The sequence below is a fragment of the Ambystoma mexicanum genome, chromosome 2q, assembly GCF_040938575.1.
Source record: "Ambystoma mexicanum isolate Mex_15411 chromosome 2q, UKY_AmexF1_1, whole genome shotgun sequence".
NCBI lineage: Eukaryota > Metazoa > Chordata > Amphibia > Caudata > Ambystomatidae > Ambystoma > Ambystoma mexicanum.
In genome coordinates, this window is record NC_090924.1 from 213,276,179 (window position 1) to 213,297,228 (window position 21,050).

A 21,050-nucleotide genomic window follows, 5' to 3' on the forward strand; every position below is an offset into this window, starting at 1 on the left:
TAAGAGAATGGGTCCGATATTGCGGATATCCACCGTCTGAGCTTGAAAGTAGAGTCCTAGAAGTCTTTGCGGACAAGAGGGGTGATCGATACCGCATCTGCAGCAGGCACTTTAGCTCAGACATGTACTCCACATCATTGCTAATAAAGAAGAACACACCGCGAGCGAGGCGAAAATTGCTCCCAACCGCTATTCCCACTCTATTCGTCCACATCCCTCCACTGGTGAGTCAAGTTTACGGATTTAGCTCTCGGCCTTGCGGTAGTGTGTAGCATTAGCTAACAATAATTTCCCCATTTATGTTTCCACTCAATATGAAGGCGGAAGATTCTCCATCCGTGTCGTTATTGCAGTCATCAGCCACTTCAAGCGCCTATCGGGTAATCTTACTTAGCTATTCTGCCACTGACTTGTTTAAGGCATGTAAATCAATAGTTTTAATTTATCGTGTAATTATTTTACCTAATGGTACACCCTAGTACTCGTCCTCTAGTCTTTGTTTTCAGTTATAATTATTGTTATCCAAAATAATGCAAGTACTGTCTTTCATGGAGATGCTGAGGAGTCCAACGCATTGACGACAACCGTTGATGTCACTCAGATGCTCGAGGTACGTTTCCGGACAGTTCCATCGATGTCAATCATCAGATCTTGCATTCTTGTAGCGTGATTGTTACACACAATGTTTCTTTCATTTTTAGCCATTGATATGTCCTTCTGTCGTCGCCCTCCTATGTGTCTTCTTTTTTCAATATTGTGTTCATTACTAATGAAAGTCATTTGTTTCAGGGAGTCGATGGAGCATTAGTCCAAGAAGAAGGGGGAGCATGCAGTTACGGGTCGGCGCAACAGCTTGCAGAAGTGTGCACCACAGTTACATCGTCCCTTGATGTTCTTATGCATTTCGACGTATGGATACTGACAGTTCGATCAAGCGAAATCATATGACGTGATTACATCCCCTATACTTCCTTCTTTATTAACGCAAGTACTATGTTTCAGGGAGATGACAGAGCTTCTTCTACAAGAACATCACCCCTAGTAGTTGATGCAGATCTCTGGGTGGTGACACTTCCAACGATCGAGCAAATCGAATCATATTTAGATATACATTACTTATTTTAGACAACTGATCATTTGTGCAGGTCTATTTAGATGAGCCGTTGACGCCTGCACAAAGTTTATGTTCTTTTTAACAAAATAGAAAACCATACTAATGCAATTACTGTGTTTCAGGGAGTTATTGAAGCATCATCTTCAATAATATCATCAATGGAAGTCTATGAGGAGCCCGAGGTTTGGATCTTGACAGTTCCATCTAACTAGATCAACAATGCGCGAATAATTGTCGTTTGAATGTTCTACACAAAGCGTTCATTCGTGTTTTGCTATTGAGATGTACGTGGGTATTGGTCCCCAAGTACATTTTGTGCTTTCAATATTATTATACATACTAATGAAAGTTCTATGTTTCAGGGAGTCGATGGAGCGTCGGTGCGTGATGGATGTGCTTATCATGAAAATATAGTCGTTGTAGCGCAAGAGGAAGTGGAGACATGCACACACGAGTCGGAGCAACAGCGTCCTGATGTTGAAGTTCGAGGCAAGAAAGTTTCAAAGAAAAGAAAGCAAAAGAAGGTTAGTGTCCTGGTCACTATATTATGTTGTTTTTCACTGTTAATAGTTCAATACTGTAAGTTGTGTTTAAACTGAACATTCCTTTTCAAATCTGTCCTCTAGTTGCGAGTGGGTGTACGAACTAGATCTACACAGACAGTGAAGCGAACGAGAGATGTTGCTTGTCAAACCTTTTGGCAGGGACTTGAGACTGGAGATGCATCGTGCCAATGGGAAGAATATGAAGTGATTGACAACGGAGCTAGTGAATGTCCTCCTGGTAGTTCGGATGCAGTCGGAGATCAATTCACAGAATCCATACCCGCAAAAACTAAGAACGCGAGAAAGTTGAAGAAATTGTTTTATTCACCCATCGCCGGAGAAGGAACAGATGTTGCTATGGAAGAGAATGAAGTGGACGACAATGAAACACCATTAATATCACTGAACATAGCGGAAGACGATTTCAGAGATTCTACCTTTCATGTGAGTGACATGTCCTCAACGTTACAGGCCGAACCAGCTGGGATGCAGAGTGACAGTAAAAGGAAAGAGGCCAAATTCATTGTATTCGATAGTTGTTTGATTGATATTATTATTCGGATGAAATGTGGGCATTCGGTTGGTGGAGAAGTATGTGGGGAGCCATTGATTAATGTGACTCGTGCAATTCGAGGCACTAACCTTAAAATACATGCCACCTGTACAAAATATCATCCTTTTTCATGGTCTGCACAACCCATGCTGGGGCAACTGCCAGCAGGCAATCTACTTTGTGCAGCGGCTGCACTTTTTAGTGGTTCAAGTTTTAAAAAGTTAGAGTCTTTCTTTCAGTTTGTGGGAATCCATTTCATTGCGAAAACTCAGTTCTACAAATACCAAACCGATTATCTATTTCCAGCCATTAGCGAAGCTTGGAGAATGGAAAAAATGTCTATTGATAGTACATTCGCGGGCAAACGGTTCAGGCTAGCCGGTGATGGACAGTGCGACAGCCCAGGATTTTCAGCCAAGTACTGCACCTACCACTTTCAGGACATGGAAAGTAAGAAAATTGTGAGTTCGGTGGTCGTGCAGGTGTCACAAAGTACATCCTCAGTGGCCATGGAGAAAGTTGGCTTTGTAGCATCATTGCAAGAACTACAATCGCGGGGAATGGTGATCGACCTGATAGCCACGGACAGACACGTTTCAATTGCCAAGACAATGAGAGAAGAGTACAAAAATATAAATCACCAATTTGACGTATGGCATCTTGCAAAAACAATCAATAAAAAAATGTCGGCTGCAGGTAAAAAAAAAGATATGCAAGGTATTTCACAGTGGTCCAAGTCAATCAGCAACCATCTTTGGTGGAGCTCAAAAACATGTGGAGGGTCGTTGGAAATTCTACTTGAAAAATGGCGTTCAGTAATGCTACACTGTAGCAACGTTCACCGCTGGATCACAAACCAACATTTCCACAATTGTGAACATGGCCATTTGTCCACAGAGGAGGCACGGAAGAAGAAGTGGTTGATTCCTTCATCACCCACTCACAAAGCCATTGAAAAGATTGTATTTGATAAAACTATAACAAGAGATTTGAGGGGACTCACGGAATTCTGCCACACAGGAGATTTGGAGGTGTTCCACAATATGTGCCTAAAGTACAGGCCAAAACGATTGCATTTTGGCATGGAGGGAATGATAAATCGGACTCTTCTAGCGGTCTTGACACATAACCATAATGTTGGCCGTCAACAAAGTAGGACGACCGGAACTTTAGGGACGCTTCGCTACAATAAGGCCTTCACTAAAAGAAGTAAACAATGGGTGATCAAACCAGTGTTTGAGGATATGCAATATGAGTTTATTGAGAGACTTATTGTTGATGTCCTAGATAGGCACATACATGGAGTTGTGAACGAACCTGTGCAGGGGACAACTGCATTGCCACCCAACATTGCCTCAGTTCCATGTCCACCGAAAGCAGAGCTCATTGAGAAATACACATCACGGTTTAAATGATTGTAATTTGATTGTCTGTTCTCTCGAGTCTCCTCATGTTGCAGGCCCATTGAATATGTTTATCTATGTAATGTGTAAATAAAAGTGATTGCTCAGTGTACATGCAATGTGTCTCTCCACCCTTGCCCCTCCCTTCACCGTGCAGTAGTGCGAACCACCCGGGTGTCACCTGTGACTTTGCTCTCGAGTCTCCTCATGTCGCAGGCACATTGAATATGTGTAGCTATGTATTGTGTATATAAAAGTGATTGCTCAGTGTACATGCAATGTGTCTATCCAACCTTGTTCATTTGTGCATTAAATTAAACCAAACAGTAATATAAATCATTTTTCAAAAAATATAGAATGTCTCCGTATTTATGGTTCTCTGGGGCTGCAAAGCACGCAGACAAAATGCAAAGATGGAGTGTAAATTTCAAGTCCTGTGAGATGGCCTTACACTGAATGTAGCTAACTAGGAATGTGTGCTTGTTCAAAGTGAAGGTCAGCTGCTTTGATTTTTTGCTCGGGTGCCGGAATGGCCCGCAACTCAGTATAAGGTTCTATTGTTATTTGACCTTGACAGGCCGGGACCATCCAGAAAGACTTCTTTTTGAGGGTGTGGTGCAATAACGTAAACGATAATGAATATAATTTCAGAAACGAAAGCCATTTAATGTTCGTTCATTAGAAGAAATAACGTCGGCATAGAAGGAGTGGTATTTCGGGGCTGCCCTACGCACAGACACAATGGAAAATGCAAATATAATGTAAGTAACTCTTTAGATGAGTTTATACCGCAATTTAATTACTATACAGTAGCTTTAAAGACGGGTTAAGTTGTACTTGTTCGTTCTGTGTGGCATATTGTTTTGTACCGCGCACTATCTTGAGGAGAACCATCTCCTTTTACGGAAGCACCTCAAAACCTTCCTCTTTGCTTCTGCTTTCTCTCTCCCTCTCCCCTGCTACAACTGGTCCACTGTCTGCGACCTCGGTCCTGGGCCCTTCCACTCTCCACCTGCACTGCCTCCCTGTCAACCCCTGCACTGGGGGACTGTCTCAGTATCCTACAGCCCCCCCTTGACGTATAATACCCAGTTGCACTGTCCTAGCTATGAAATAATTTCCCGACCTAATATATAAAATGAATAATTTTAATAAAGATCTGATGGTGAGACTAATTTCATTTTTTATGTTTTTAAAACAGGTACATCCTTCATTATTGTATGTGTCACGAGTACCAGACACCGGCGGATGGCTTTTATAACCGCCAGTTGCTTCTCCGTGTGAACAACGTTACCACCCTGACCATTTTATGGGACGATCGCCAAGTACAAGTATGCCCTGACGCGGTACTAACGGCTAGATGCAACATACAGACCGTTGTGGTGGCCTAGTGCCTCGTTGTTGGAACAGCCATGCGATTATCAGTGCGACCGAAGAGCTTATTTTATCGTAATCCAACACCCTGTGTACTGCACACGAACATCGCTTGCCTCAAGACAAACTATTTTGGATCGACAGCAAAGAAAAATGCAAATCGCTGAATATTCTCTAAACATTTGATGTCCAATAAATGTACTTTGCCAAATGTACAATCTTGCCGTTTGCTTTTGAACCATAGTTTCATATTCCGAATTGTGGCGCTGTATTGTGAGATGATCTAAGACCCTGTGTACAGCAAAGGAACATCGCGTGCCTCAAAACGAACTTTTTGGAATGTGAGCAAATAAAAATGCAAATCGCTGAATATTCTCTAAACATTTGATGTCAAATAAATGTACTTTACCAAATTTACAATCTTGCGGTTTGATTTAAAAGTACAGTTTCATATTCCGAATTGTGGCGCGCTGTGTTGTGAGCTAATCTGTGTTGGTTTCCGGGTTCTGTGTGGAGTCGCGTAGAAGACGCCTGGGCGCGTTTGCCTACGCAGCACAGTCACGTCACGGATTGAGGCGGGGAATATGAATGTTTTGATAAAGTCTGTTTCAGGGGCGGGGGATTTGATTTAGTGCCGCAAAAGCAGGTGAGCCAGGTCGATGGGGGGAAATGATAGGATTATCAGAAAATGGCGGCTGATTTCGAGTGCGTTAATGGACGAAAAGTCGGGTAAGGTCCATAGGAAAACTTTCTACGATCTACCGATTTATGCTTAAAAACACATGGCCGAACCGTAGGGACAATAAAAAAAAAGTCCCGGAACTATCCTTTAACAGTAGAGTTGTGCGTAAAAGCGGACGATCGCGCTGAAAAGCAGAAAGCGGGTCTTCTTGGGAGGGCTGTAGAAAATCAGGAAGGGGCTTGAGGCAATGAAGAATTGGTTCCCACTATTCAAGTAAGGTCTGCCCTTGGCAGCAGAGCAGTTTTCAAAAGGTGAAAATAGCTAGGGAGCACAGGCTAACCCAGCGAAGATCGGAATACCTCTAGGGGATATTTGTGCGTGAAAAGGATTGGTTGTGCCAGGGGGCCACCGGTACGTGATGCAAGTGCTCACCGACCCTTGGCATAGTCCGGACCAAACTTCACCAGTTTAGTTGAGGTCGCTAGTAGGTTCAAGTATTGCAGTTTCGCGTCGCCCCGGCTCTCAGCGGCTGTGGGATAGAATGGTTGTCAGTGACAGGACAGTTGCCTTTTTTCAGCTTCTGAAGGAGGTATGAAGAAAATTCCGATGCAGCAGGCTTCAGGACAAGGGAGAGCAGAACAGCAAGGCACCTATAGCGACCGTCACCAACAGGTAGTGATGCAGGAATCTCAGGTGCGGGCTGGCATTACACACTCTCCTAATTCGGGACCTAGAGGAGCTAGGCCTGCGAAATTTGGCAGGAGAGGGCACAGGACCACAAGCAAGTTATGTCCCAAGTCTCGGACTGTTAGGCAGAATCCTGTGCAGTTCCCTTGGGGACCACTGCAAAAAGATTAAGACTACAGGAGTAAGCAGTAAACCCAAATGGTAGCAGTCTGCAAAACCCGGATTTACCTGGTAGCTGTGGCTGAGCAGTCAGACTTCTCTCAAGAAGAGTAAGGCAGTATATAGAGTATACACAATAGGGCTAAAAACACAGTGGAACAAGCAAACACTGCCAGAGCTTTGTATCAAAAGTATATAATTATTTATTTAACACACACTTTAGAAAATACACTAGCACTATAAGTCAAAGCAAGTTCCAAACACAATCAGAAACATATGTACACCTCCCCTAGCAATTACTAGACAAGTCTAAGTCAAAACACCACTTTTTGTCAAAACAGAGGTGAGCGCGTAACTTAGATGGCACTCCAATAATTAGGTTAAAGGGGGAGAAAAAGGCAGAGCATAAAAATAAAAGTTCCCAACACTTTTCTAAGTCCAAAGCAAGTCAGTGAAGGCAGTATACACTGTAGAGCCAAAGTTCATAGGCCAGGCCCACTTTAAATGGAGCAAAGCGAAATGTGCCCAGGATCACATGGTTTAAAATGCACTAAAGGTCTTTGCAGAGTGTTCAAAAGAGGTTGAGGTGATTCGAAAAGGAAAGTTAGAAGGTCTGGAGCCAACCCAGTTGGAAAGCCAAGGATTTAAGGGTCACCTTTAGCAATCCGAAGAAAGGGAGGCCAGGTGGAACACAGTACCTTAAAGAGAGAGGAAGCTCCAGCGGCGGCAGTTGTTCCTGGCAGTGGATGCAAGTCGTGGATTCAACCAGGGGAAGAGAAGATCTCGTAGAGGAGGAGCCTTGTAGTCGTTGCACTGCCCAGGGAAGAGACCAGCCGCGGAGTTCGTCGGTAAAAGGTGCGTTCCTTTTATTCGCGGTCAAAGTGGTGAAGCTTGGCTATCCGGTCGCCGGGTGCTTGGGACGGGCGAATCGACCAAGAGACGTCTTTGGAAGGCGAAGTGGCGAACTGGTTGATCCCACCAGCTCAGAGGGAGAAGACTCTTCCAGCAGAAGATCTCCTCTTGTCGTCGGGAAAGTGGTGAGGTCGTTGCAGCAGGGCTCCACCGGTGGTGTTGTCGTTGCAGATGGCTCAGCTTCTTCCCTCTTTGGATTTCTTAGGTCCTGTGGCGACTTCTGAAGTTCCAGTCCCAAAAGCCCTGCTTTTATGCAGAAAAACCCCCATTCAACAGCCTAGCTGTCACTCAAACATGCTAAGTGGTGAGCCGGGTGGCTCACCACTGGGCCAATCAGAATAGAGTGCGACTTGAGTTGCTAAGGCAACACAGTCCAGGGTGCCAATTCCCCTCCCCACACATCTTGTGGAACCCAGACAGAGTAGCACCATTTGGAGGGCTTCTGTGGAGAAGCCCGCCAAAAAGTGGACCAAAGGCCTCGACCTTGGTCAGAGTTATAGAGACGGACACAAACGCCATTTTAGAAAAGAATTCTGCCAAAAAGACCCAACCGTGAATTTAATATTAAATAAATAAACCGGCGGCATCTTTAACATTGCACCAAAAAGTGGTGCGTTTAAAATCAATGGGAAAATCCCATAGGAAATATTCTGGTGGAATATTTTGCGTGGTAACCCCTGCCACCAGCCAGAAACTCGACAAGGGGGAACTGGACAGTGCCCCCTTGAAAACAGACCCAGGGGCAATATAATGAATCCCTTCCAGTACTTCCACAATATGATGGTTTGTACTGGTTCTGTTCACAATTTAGGACTAGTAAAGTCAATGGTGACTTTACATGCCCTGGGAGACAGTAGTCAGTCCCAAAGTATGGAGTCTATGTTAGGGGGTCACTATGACACCCCTGTGTTACTGCACTGAGGGTGCTGTGTAACACATACACAAAAATTTGATGATACCCTATGGAGTAAAAAGAAAACCCCATAGCCCATAAGCACATAAGTCAGAGACATACCTCAAATCATGCCTAAGAGTGGGAGTAAAAGAGTCTCACTCTTAGCAGGAGAAAAAAGCAAACCCCAAAAATCCAGTAAAGCTGCTGGGGGACTCAAAAGGTTTGGGAAATAAGCCTTATAAGAGAATTCTCCCTAACACGGACATCCACTCGAGACGGCGCTGGTTCTGCGATATACCGTCAGGCAGAGCTGGACAGTTCACTGGATGGCCCAGGAACACTTCCCAATGGGTTTGTTCGGTGGATAAGCATGGGGCACCAGGGGTAGTTCCCACTACTCCAAAGGGGCAAAGTGCTTTGGCAGGCCGCCTTGATCGAAAACAGGGGTCTGACGGGACAGCAAAAGGCGAAAGGTGCCAAAACTTTCTAGAGCGTCTCCAGTGGTTTCACACGTCTGCTTCTTTGTGCAGGATACTTGGCTCTTTCCGTAGTTTGGGAAGAACTCAGGTGATCGACCTGGAATGGATGCAGAGCCCCTTCTCTTATCCAAGATTAGCTTTGTGACAAAATCGAGGACTTCCAATGGAAGATCTGGTCTCATGCAGGCATCCGAGTTGTGGACCAATCACGGTCCACAGTGGTCCCAGTCATTTAGGCACTCCAGACATCCTGGCACCAGTGGTGTGGATTGGGACCAGACAGTCACAACCTGCTTCCTGGGCACACAAACATGTGACAGGCAGAAGCCTGCAAAAGAGATCGGTGTTTGCGGTAGGCTGCAGGCCTAAATAAGGAAACCCCAGTTTACTCGACCTGGGTGAAGGCAAGGGACAAAATGGCCATGGGACAGAACAAAATACATTGTGGCACAGCCATTTTCGAACCTGGCCACAGTCTTGAACTAAACGCGGTAAACGAAAAAGTAAAACATTATAAAAAGTAACTGCTGCCACCAGTTCGTCCCAGGCATACTCGTACAATCACCAAAAAAATCCTTCGAGGGTGTCTAGAGCCATAAAACAAAAAGGAACCCAGCGCACAGTACTGGAAGGTACATTGTGCACTGTTAAACAGTTACCAAGAAATGGCAACAGAGTCAAAGACTAAGGGACCCAAAGTTTCCCAGTACTTACAGCCTGCAGGACGCATCAGTTTCCCCATAACATATGAGCTAGAAAACAGAGGAGTCCAGCTAAATGCTGGGCTCCACTGGAAAAAGTCACGATAGGAAAGCCAAACAAAAGCAAAATGTTTGGGGTCCACAAATGGAGGGAAAATGTTTAAGTTACTCACCGAAGTGACTAACGTACTCCTAGTCCATAGTCCCCTTTTCTCCATACTGTATGGGCGCTAGGGATGGGAGAGGGAACCTTTTTCACGAGAAAAAATGTTCTTCCCCTTTAAATTTAGAGGTACGGAGGGGTGCGGCACTGGGAGCATGCGCTCCCTTGATTCTGCCCACAAGTGCCACTCCTCAGTCCCCTTTGACACGTCAGCAATATTACCATTGCCTAATGACACCAGTTTTATTAAGGGGGATGTATGGGGGAAAGGGGACTATGGACTATGAGTACGTTAGTCACTACGGTGAGTAACTTATATTTACTCCTACGTCCCGGTCCCTTTCCTCCATACTGTATGGGTGATTACAACTGATTGTAGCCTCATGGTGGAGAGGTGACCCTCCTAAGAGAACAAGTTCCTTAAAACTGCCTGACCAAATGCTGCAGCTGACCTGGAGCTGGCATCGAAGCAGTAGTGCTTGCAGAAGGCCAAAGGCGTGGCCCATGTAGCTGCCTTACTGATGACCTGCCACGGAAAGTTACTTTGAAAAGCCACAGCAGTGGCCTTGGCTCAGATAGCATGGGCATGCATATTTGCCGGGAGTCGTTTGTGCTGCACCTCATAAGCCTCTTTGATGGCTGCAACCGTCATCTTGCCATGGAAGCCTTGGAAGCTTGATAGCCTGGCCTTGACCCACCGAAGGTGACAAATAGAGCCTCCGAATTGCAGAAGCTCTTGGCTCTGTCCAGGTAGAATTTTAGAGCATGCCTGACATCTAGACAGTGCAGTACCCTCTGTGCCTCGTCCTTGGGGTCCACGAAGAAAGTAGGTAGCACTATCTCTTCATTGAGGTGAAACGAGGAGACTACCTTAGGTAGGAATGCAGGATGAGTTCTAAGGACCAAATGGTCCTAATGAAAGTAGTATAGGGCTCTGAAGCTACCAGTACCTGGATTTCAATGACCCTGCGTGCCGATGTAAGACGCACCAAGAGGGCTGTCTTGATGGTGACCAGCCTGATGTCCGCCGATGCCATTGGCTCAAATGGTTATCCACCAAGGCACCCAAAACTACATTGAGGTCCCACACGGGTGTTGTTTCTTGATAGGTGGGTAGATCCTGGGGAGTCCCGCCAAGTGTCTTAACTATCGGGTTGGAGGAGGAAAAGACCTGCCCCTCTGAGTTCCTGCTGGCTTTGATGGCCGCCAGATAGGTGCAGCATGTGTCTACCTGCACGTCCGAGTGTGCGAGGTGTGTTGAGAAGGAAAGCGCGTCGTCCAAGGTGCAAGTCAAAGGACCGACTTCCTTATATTTTGCCCAGTGACAAAACCTAGTCCACTTGCTCTTGTACTGGCTCCTAGTAGCGTCACTCCTAGCACCCTGTCTGATGTCCAAGTTATCCTGGGACAGAGGCAGATGCTTTAACGTGACCTGTTCAGGAACCACGCTGTGAGGGCTAACCTCTGGTCGGCAGGGTGGATGACAGAGCCTCCCTGCTGAGAGAGAAGGTGACGTGGACCCAGCGGAAGGTGCACCAGGGCCTCTTCTGACAGGCTGAGGATTTCCAAGAACCATGGCCTCAGGGGCCACCACAGAGCTATCAGTATGACACAGAGGTGCCAGGCCTCCCTGATCTTGCAGATTACCCTGTGAACCAGGGGAGTGGGAGGGAAGGCATAGGCGTTCATATTGTCCCATTGTATCTGCATCGCATCGCCCAGAGAGCCCCAGCCTTGTCTAGTCTATGCCAGGATGCGAACTGAGGGTACCTCCTGTTGGACCAGGTGGCAAAGAGTTCTACCTGCGGGTGACCCCATCTGTTGAAGATCCCCTGAAGGACCTGTTAGTTCAACTGCCATTCGTAATTGTCCGCACCGAGTCTGCTGAGCCTGTCCGCATCCAGGTTGGATGCCACTGGTAGGTGGACGGCCTTCAATTCTATGTTGTTCTCCAGAGCCCACTCCCACATGCTGACTGCCAAGGTGCAGTGTGGGGGGTAGGGGAGGGAGAGACCTGGTGCCACCCTGCTTGTTGATGTAATACATGCTGGTGGAGTTGTCTGTGTGAATGAGGATACTCTCCAGATTGCCTTCAGTTCCTGCCAATTGATATGGGCCTCCTGTTCCCGAAGAGACCAACCTCTGTGCACACTATGGCTGCCCAGAGTGGCTGCCCAGCCATCCAGGGAAGAGTCAGTTGTAACAGTAACCTGCAGTGTTGGTCGGCTGAAGGGCCTGCCAATCCGCAAATTGTTGTCCGTGCTCCACCAGACTAGGTCCTGGTGGAAATGGGGAGGGATGCTGACAGCTTCCACCTGGGAACCCCTCTCCGGGCTCCAGAAGGCTGCGAAGTGCAGCTGCAATCATCTCATTTTGAATCTGGTGTCAGGCACTGCCAGTAGGCATGCCGCCATGATCCTCAGGAGGTGTTGGTACCACCATGTCGAGGTGACGGTCTGCTGAGAAAATGCCCTGTAGCCCACTTGATGACTGCGATCTTGTCCTCCGAGGGGAAAATTCTCCCTGAGCATGCATTCCAGATGAGGCCTAGGAATGTGAGATTCTGCATAGGCTCCTGCTGAGACGTCTTGAGATTGATGAAAAACCCCAATTTGTGTAGCGCATTCATGAGGGCGGTGTGATGGACTGCCTCCGGAGATCTCGCCCTGACGAGCCAGTCGTCTAGGTATGGGTAGACGTGGTGACCCTGGGCCCTGAGAAGGGTCGCCACCTCGTTCGTGAGTCTGGTAAAAACCCTGGAGGCCGAGTTGAGGCCAAACGGTATAACCTTGCATTTGAAATGAAAGCCCATGATGCTGAACCTCAATAAGGACCAATGAGGCTGCCAAGTAGTGACGTGTCGGTATGCATCTTTCAGATCCAGGGAGCACATCCAGTCTCCCTTGCACAGTGTCTCCGCAATAAGCGCTGGGTAACCATCTTGAACTTTTGAAGAGGGAGGGAAAGGTTCAAGGTGGAAAGGTCCAACACAACTCTCAGGCCAGACTGGTGGTTCTTGTGTATGGCGAAAATCGTGAATAGAAGCCCATACCACTCCGAGAGGCTGGGACTTCCACTGCCTGACTCTAGGAGCCATCGAATTCCCATCAACACAGTTGTTTTCCCAATCTGTGGGAGTAGAGGGGAGGGGAGGCGAAAGGAGAGTAAGGGATAGATGGGCGGTAGCCCGTGGACACTAGCAAGAGGATCGAGGGGTCCGCAAACCTTGCGCGCCAATATTGTGCAAAAGAAGCCATTATTCCCCGCCGTGTTCTTTTGCATCGGAATCCCTGTTCGAGCCACAGGGCACAGAGGGAGGACCACGGCAAGGACCCCCGCCTCTGGTTGTTCAACCTTGGGTTGTGGAAGCCCCAAGTATTCAGTTAGACCCGTGAGTTGTTCAGGAATGCCTTGGCTGAAGACTGTGTGTCAGGGTCCTCCTCCTCCTCATCAGTGTCCACCAGGGAGTCCTGCGGTCTGGATAGGTTGGAGGAGTACTGGGCGCCGAGGGCTGCGGTGCGCTGACCGAAGCGGAAGGCTGTTGTGCAGGCTGGTGTGGAACCGCCTGGGCTGCAGGAGGCAGGGGGGCTGGAACCGCAGGGCCCGGAGCGGGTAGCTGGGGCTGTGCAGGGGCCTGAGGAGCTGGAGCCATAGGAGGAATGATCGCGGACGTTAGTGGCAGGACTGGAGGTAGCATGTCCCTGATCAAATCCCGAAGGATGGTTGCCATCTGAGGGGACCACATGAGCATGAGGAACTTCTCAAAAAACCTGTCCTCACAGGTCGGTGGGGAGTTAGTGGGCGCGGGAGTAGGAGCTGGGCCTTAAGGTTGCTGAGGCCTGGATGTACTCTGCCTTGCTGCATGCGGGTGTATCTGCCCTGCGACGCTGAAGGCTATGCTGTAGGCCACGTGTCTGGTGACGACCAGTCCCACCTGGAAACTCGTTCTTCTATCTGCTCCCCGTAAGGCGGTGGCGTTGGATGAGCCGCCATTTTGTCTGGCGTGGCAGCCATTTTGTCGGGCTGCATGCCACGTGCCAGAGTCGTGGTGCCTGCTGCGCTGGGCCCGGCCTCCTCCTGAACTCTTGGCGGTGGAGCTTGAGGCCTACCCTGCACCTCAGGACGGGGCCCGGTAGGTGTGGCGCCCTTGGCTGTATCACTGGTAGTGCTGCGCACACGCACCCCCTAAGACATTTGTCTGGCAGTAGGGCGTAGCCCCTCGGGTGGACACCCAGTATAAGAACCTTTTGGTCCCTCAGCAATCTCACCGGCAGGATCTACTGACCCCTCGGCCTGGCGGCTGGTAGCTGAAGAAGGCTTGGTACCTGTGCTGTTAGAACCTGAGCCGTCCCCTCCCGCTCATGAGTTTCCTTGGGAAGGAGTCGCCTTTGCGGGGTGCTGTTGAAAACAGTGGCCCTACCTTGGCCCTTGATTTGTGCTGGAATCCTCTGGAGGCGATCTTTCAAAGAGTTCTCTCCACTGAGCTAACGTGTTCTTCAAAGCGTGCAGTGCAAGCGCGTCACACGTGGTACAACCCTCCCAGCCATGGTCGGGGCCAAGTCAGCGGAAGCAAAGGGTGTGGGGGTCAGACGTAGGGAAGAGCCCTTCGGAGGCCGGACACCTGCTGAAGCCCGATGACGTCGACATGTGCCGGGGAGGAGCGTGGCACCAGAGGACCAAGTACCTGATTAAAGACCAAAAGACAAAAGACAGTTGCCCAGGAAGAGCATGTGGAATTACAAGAGCAAAGCCAAACCCAGGAGTGCTGGTGAAAGTGATCCTCTCCCGTCGACGTGGAAAAGAGGACTGAGGAGTGGCACCGGTGGACGTAGTCAGGGGAGCGCATGCTCCCAGGGCCGCACCCCCGAGCGCCTCTAAATTTGAAGGGGAAGAAGATTTTTTTCTGGTGAAAAAGGTTCTGTCTCCCGTCCCTAGTGAGGGACGCCCATACAGTATGGAGGAAAGGGGACGGGACGTAGGAGTATTACACATAAATTATATTTTTCCTAACAACTTTGATATGCATTTCTTGCCTTCCTAACGCCATAAGCCACTAGCCTGATAAAATTAACAGAATTCATGCAACCTCTAGGACCTCTGTGGGCCAATGATGAAATCTGAATTCATAAGGTGTGCAAGCCCAAGCGAAGTAACCAGTCATAAGGAAATGGTTAAAGAGCATTAACACTGAAGGTGAATTGTAATGGGGAGTGAGTTTCTCTATGCCTCACAACTAAGAGAAAAAAGTGTCGAGTTTATGAACACCCCAAAGATGTGTCTGTACTCCTTTGCCAGGCAGTAGACTAGTGATACAGCCTCATTACAAGGTGGGCGGTAAGGGATTACCGGCACCGGTAAGGGCACCGGTGCTGGTAATCTCTTACCGCCCTACTACGAGTTCCCTTTGCGGGTCCTCCCTTAATGCCTGTTTTTTCCAGGCGTTGAGGACGGGACCCGCAAAGGGACTCTGGAGCTAATAACGGTACCGCAATTTGCAGTACCGTTATTAGCGCCTTCCCCATTCCCATTGAGCCCTATGGGGGCTCAAATGGGAATGGGGAAGGGCCCTGGTGAATGGGGAATTACCGGTCCCGCCAACCTTGGAATGGACCGATAATTGCTCCATTCACCAGGGCGGAGTCGGAACGAGTTTGGAGGTAGTCATGCCGCTATTAGCGCCATGATTACCTCCAAACTCGGAATGAGGCATATAGTCTAAAAAAGGATTACCACGAGGAAGTCACTTTCTACAGAATGTAGCTGCCCTTTTAAGCCCATTAAGTGAAAACCCTGTGAAACCAGAGGAGTGAAGTCCATGTTCAGATTAGTGTCCTGTATGTTCACAAACACTGTAGCCCTTTCAAAAAACATCTGAATCTGTTGGATGGTTTATGATGCAAACCATATGTCACTAAGGTGGCCAGGATTGGTCTTGAGAGGTATAAATTGGGTGTAGCCAATCTTCTCACTAAGGATCAACTTGCCCCTTCCCATAAAACGTTGTGAATAAAATCACTGGCTTTTAAAAAGAAGTCTCTTTTCAAAATGCAAGTAGTGTGCCATGTTTAGTGCTTTATGGTTCCTGAGAATGGATTGTGTTCTAAAAAATATTCAGACACTTGCCAACAATTGTTGGAACCTGTAAGGTATTCCTCAATATGGTTCAATAAACTCCGAGGTTGATCAAATAAAAGGTCTTTAATTTCAATAACAGAGGGTTTGTCTAGTTTTTTTCCCTGTAGAATTGACCATGATTTTGAGCTACAATTTTAATCCCGGTTTTCCTTTGCCAACTGATGCTAGGCAGTCTCCACTGCTGCCGCAAAAAAAGTGAATATCAGAAGATGAAAACCAGTCTGAAGTTTTCAAGTAAGATTTCAACAAAACTATAATTTGAACTGTTAATATTAAATATTTGTTTTTGAACCAGGCATGACCCCGTGTAGACCAAATTAACGTAACCCATCCAAGATACTTTGCAGACGATGTTATTCCTCAAACAAAGCATTAAAAAAAATGCTTTAAAAAATGGAAAATACCACATGAATTACTGATGCCAGTGTTTAGCCAACCCCCAAGGCAAACCCGAGGAGCCAGAAAGCGGGTTTCATTCCCTTGCTAATGTTGACTCTGGCAAGGTTAAACTTATGTCGTGGCACTAGTACCAAGATTTTGATTGGTGTGGGAGGTGCTTTTGAGAGCGGAAATTATAGGAAGCAATAATATTCATCGCAAGATGCTACACGATCACTGGGAATATGTGCATGTCTTCAAAGAAGAGTGTGAATTTAAAAAGTATCCAGAATGTGGGGAACACTCCCCAAAGATTGACCTGGTATCATCGCCCAACAAAAGGGATCACAGATTTTACTAATGTTTAAAATACACTTTCAGAGTGTGGGTATTTAAAATGCTTTGAGATATGCATCTAACATATCCACTATGTCTGACTATCTGATTAAGACATTTCAGAAATAGATTTCCTGGTAGTACTACGCAGGGAACTACTGGCTACTTCCCTTTGTTTGTCCCTTCATTACTTCACGGTGGGGATGCTAGCAGGTCTATCATGGACATCCAGAGAAAACCGGAGAGCTATAGCAAAAATCTGTCTTATGTTGGCCTACATAATTATCCATACAGTAACCTAGCCAAATCTGTTCCATCACTACATTTTTGTTGAAACATAAACTTACAATTGCAAAATGTATTTGTCAAAGTTTAAATTACACCACCAATTCTAGTACGTACCAAATGAGCACAAAGAAAGGGACAGCAAATGCTTCAGAAGCTATCCCATACAGCAATTTCTGTGCGCCGATTGGAAATGTGCTCACGGTATACGGAACAATATCCCAGGATGTGTTAAAATTCACAAAGGGTCCACATGCTCTGGAAGCTTGAACTCTGAAATAAAAATGATACACAATGCATTTAGTACAACATGAAAGATGTCACTACATCATGGTTTTGCAAGATATTTTAGTTTGTAATAAAACATGTTAATTGACTGAATGTCACTCAAGCTCGGACCACTCTCCAGACATTCCTAACCATGCCTGCATCCAATCGTATTGAGGGTGTGCTGCAAATTATTTCCATTGTCAAGCCGAGGCGAGAGATACTGCATGGCAAGTAGTACTTCTACCAATCACAGGTAGGCAGAGATCTGTATATACTGACAGAATGCAGGAGATTGGTCTATGCTGCTATAATTGGATCTTTGCAGACCATTTAGAAGCAGATCAACGATTTAGAAAGTTTGTGTAAGAAGTGTCATGTTGTTCACAACAGTGCTACCCCTTCACTAACGGTAATGGAAACCACCAACATGTGAACCCCATCTCTTTCTCATCATAGGATCTGCTCCTCAGATCGTTTCATCTATTGTTACCTTAGGGATGTCGAAGTGACCATCCATTTAGGCATATAATTCCTTAGATTGGCCGACACGTGCATGTTTACAGAGCAGATGGAAACTGCACAGGGCTTTGACCAAGGACATATATTCTACTCACATTCTGCGGTGACCTGTGTGCCTGGGCACCTGGGCTATGTCTGCTGGATGCATGAGTTGGCAGTATTAGTGGAATGCTTTTGGAACTTGGAATCTGGGGCTGCTAGATTCCAGGAGGGACGGTTGGAAGGGACTTCAGGATTGGAGCTGATACCTGGTGGTAGCTATTACCCTGCTCTCCTGCTTAACCACTTACCTTGTAACCTGCAACTATTAAAGATGTTCCTTTTGTACATACCTGGGTCCTGCGTTGTTCCTGTTTGCTGCCTGTCTCTCCAGATACCCAGGATATGACACATTCTAGAGAAACAGTCGTCATCTCTGCAGCAAAACACTCTGGACAAAGGCAGCAACATCTAACCAATCACCCTTTATTAACTTTAATGCTCCATAGGTTGGACAACAGGGGTGACATGTTAAATAGGATTACTATATAGGAGATGATGAATCCAGAAGAGGCTATTTGCTAGCAAAAGGGGGAGATCAACAAAATCATCCATTTAGAAGGGGTAGGGGTCTTCAGTGTCCTACACTAATGGGTCTTTAGCAGATTCCCTGTGGTATGTGCACTTTATCGCAGAGGGCATGCATTAAGACAGACAGCTTTCATACTAGCTGCACACAAACGTGAACAGCTAATGGGACTGATCAGGTGAGGTTTAACTGCACATGTGATACTCTATAAATAATGAGCTTCAATCTAAATAACCAATTCTATATGAAATTGACATGATATTGACCTCTGAGTTCTACAGGGCACCTGCCACCCCTGGCCAGTCCAGCCACCCCATGCAAACCCCGGCTCCTGGCCTCCCCTTACCACTCGCCTAGTCCCGGTTGCCAACTCCCCCCCTACACCTCCCTTTCCACTTGCCCACACTCCTCTCTACCCTGTTCCCCTCACACCCTAGCATTCTGCGCTGACCAGTGCCCCCCCTCCCCCACACACTTCTTGTTACTGCACTTACATGATCAGAATGTCACAAAGCCTACCAGGACCGTTATTGTGATCTTTCTCCCTTGTCCCCCCTTTTTTTTCTTGTGGCGCCTTGAAACACCATGTGTTGTGTAGGTGCCTTACAAATATCCAATAGTTTTGGCAATTTATTTTTAGTATTGGGAAGACTATTGAGGTTTGTTAATTTTTGTGCCAAACAATTTATTTAAATATATATTGTTATTGTATACTTGCTAAACATTAAGCCACACCTAATTTAAACATACACCAACAACACAAAACACCTCTGTTTCTGCAGGTACACACTGCTCTAAGCACTCCAAAAACACACTGCACACATACACCGTCCCAGTACTAGGTGCACACAGAAAACCACCTCACCACAACACTGTACATACACACTATTCCTACCCTACAGTCCATCTTTAACACTAAACATGTCCATCCAGTTTCCGTGGAGCTCACAGTATCACTTTCCTTAAGGCAATTCAATGTAAAGCGCCACACATTTCTGCAAAGGCAACTACAAGTACACTGTACCAGAGTCGAACTCAAATGCCTAATACATATATACAAGCTAAAACAACACACAGAGCTCATAAATAAAGTGGTTGAAGACAGACCTAATTAACACATTTATATCACATCAGACTTACTCTCAAAAGACTTCTTAAAATAATACTGTAAGACACTTCAAGCACAAAGTTTGACAGTGAGGCTTGATAAAGTTAGCTCAAAGATCAAAAGAGATGTGTTTTGGGCTTTGCACCTGCTACCATCAGCATCCAGTTAATACCAATATGGCAGTGTCTGGCAAGAGCTTTTCCTATGCCTACACAAAAGCCAAACAAACTCATTGTACCACAGAATAATAAAAAAACAACATGGGGTTTGGTCATTTCGGCAGCGGGGCCCTCACATTTTGGCAAATGTTTAAACACGTTGTGTAATGTAATGTTGTGTAGGCATAGGAAAAACTCTTGCCAGGCACTGCTATAGCAGAATTAACTGGTTAGAAGCTCCTACACCGAACGCAAATTACACATGACAGAGCACAACAAATACCCTTTGGAATCCAGACAGCGATGGCTAATTCACTCTTCATTCAAGGATTAAATCATTACAGTTTGCAGAAACCACACATATCCCCATATGCCAACTCTCGGGCATTTGCTTTGAATTTTAAACATATTTCTGTTGGTCGTAAGAGACTGCTGTTAATCCAATTCAGGCCATTTATAAATATGAAAAAGATGGCCATTTACCATTTTAAAGATATACATAAATTTGCAACCGCACTACTCGTCAGAGTGTATAGGATGTATGACATTTGGCTCCTTTTAACCCATTGCATTTTGTAAGTTCCCTGCGTGTATGGATCAAAACACTTCTATAGTTCCAAAGCGTTGGCATGTGACGCAAATGATGTTGAAATGTACTGCAGAGCTGTATAGGGAGAATATCCGTCTGTGGGCCTGCTCTCCCGCACCACAGAATCTAGCATGTTACTTGCCTCTCTGACTAGAAGGCCATCTTTTTTGGAAACTTCACTACTCCACACACACGCGTGCAAGTACACACCCCTGTGTCCAATCTCATCCATCAGAGCGCTGTGGCTCTATCAATCAAACGTAGCACCTCCAGTCACTGGCTACCTTTGAATCGTGATAGCCCCAGAACACAGGATTTAATATTCAGTGCACGCTGCCTTGCTTTAACAAGAGCCATCTACAAAACGAAAACCGAAAAGCGCGTGGCCTGGGTGACCGAAGCCCGCCACCATATCGCAAGAGCATGAAACGAATCCTCTGTAGGCCTCCACTATTCACAATAATTATTGCTTTCATTTCAAGGGAAAACAGGCCAAATTACAACCCGGCCCAACGCCAGGCAGGGGGGCAAATTATGAATGTGAGGATACAAAATAAGACAAGGGTGGGAGGCAGCGCAAGAGTAGGTGGTGCAGGGGAGGAGATGGTTATGATTGGGTGGAAGAAGGGAGCCAGAAAATGAGGTCAAGCAACAGGCCAGCTGATTGCACTTAACTCTAGAATCCGAGAAGCTGGGAAGCTAATGAAATAATTCTAGCACACACCGCTGCAATGGAACAGTGGCCCAATGTACAGAAGGGTCAGTCATTAGGAATCTGAGACAAAGTTGCTGCTGCGTGCAAGGTTGCTCATACACTGGCAAAGTAAAACAAAGTCAAAGTTGGCGGCAGTGGCATTGGGCAAGCCAAGCCGCTGACATACAATATGTTTCACTAACGTTGCAAATAGGTACTGGTGGTGGGTTAACAACATTAATCCACTGCAGCACATATTTGCAACGTTTGTAAAACAAAGTGAAAGTCGGCGGCAGCATCGGGAAAGCCAAGCCGCCGCCATTACATACGTTTGACTAACGTG

General features: G+C 46.6%; 1 protein-coding gene across 2 annotated transcripts in view; it reads right to left on the reverse strand.

Annotated features, from left to right (window-relative positions):
- The window catches only part of TMC7 (transmembrane channel like 7), a 950,504-nt gene that overhangs the window by 76,561 nt on the left and 852,893 nt on the right, over nt 1–21,050 (reverse strand). For both annotated transcript variants that reach the window (XM_069647142.1, XM_069647143.1), the window contains exon 14: nt 16,919–17,074. In XM_069647142.1, coding sequence (XP_069503243.1) covers nt 16,919–17,074 — 156 coding nt within the window. The remainder of the gene's footprint in view (nt 1–16,918; nt 17,075–21,050) is intronic.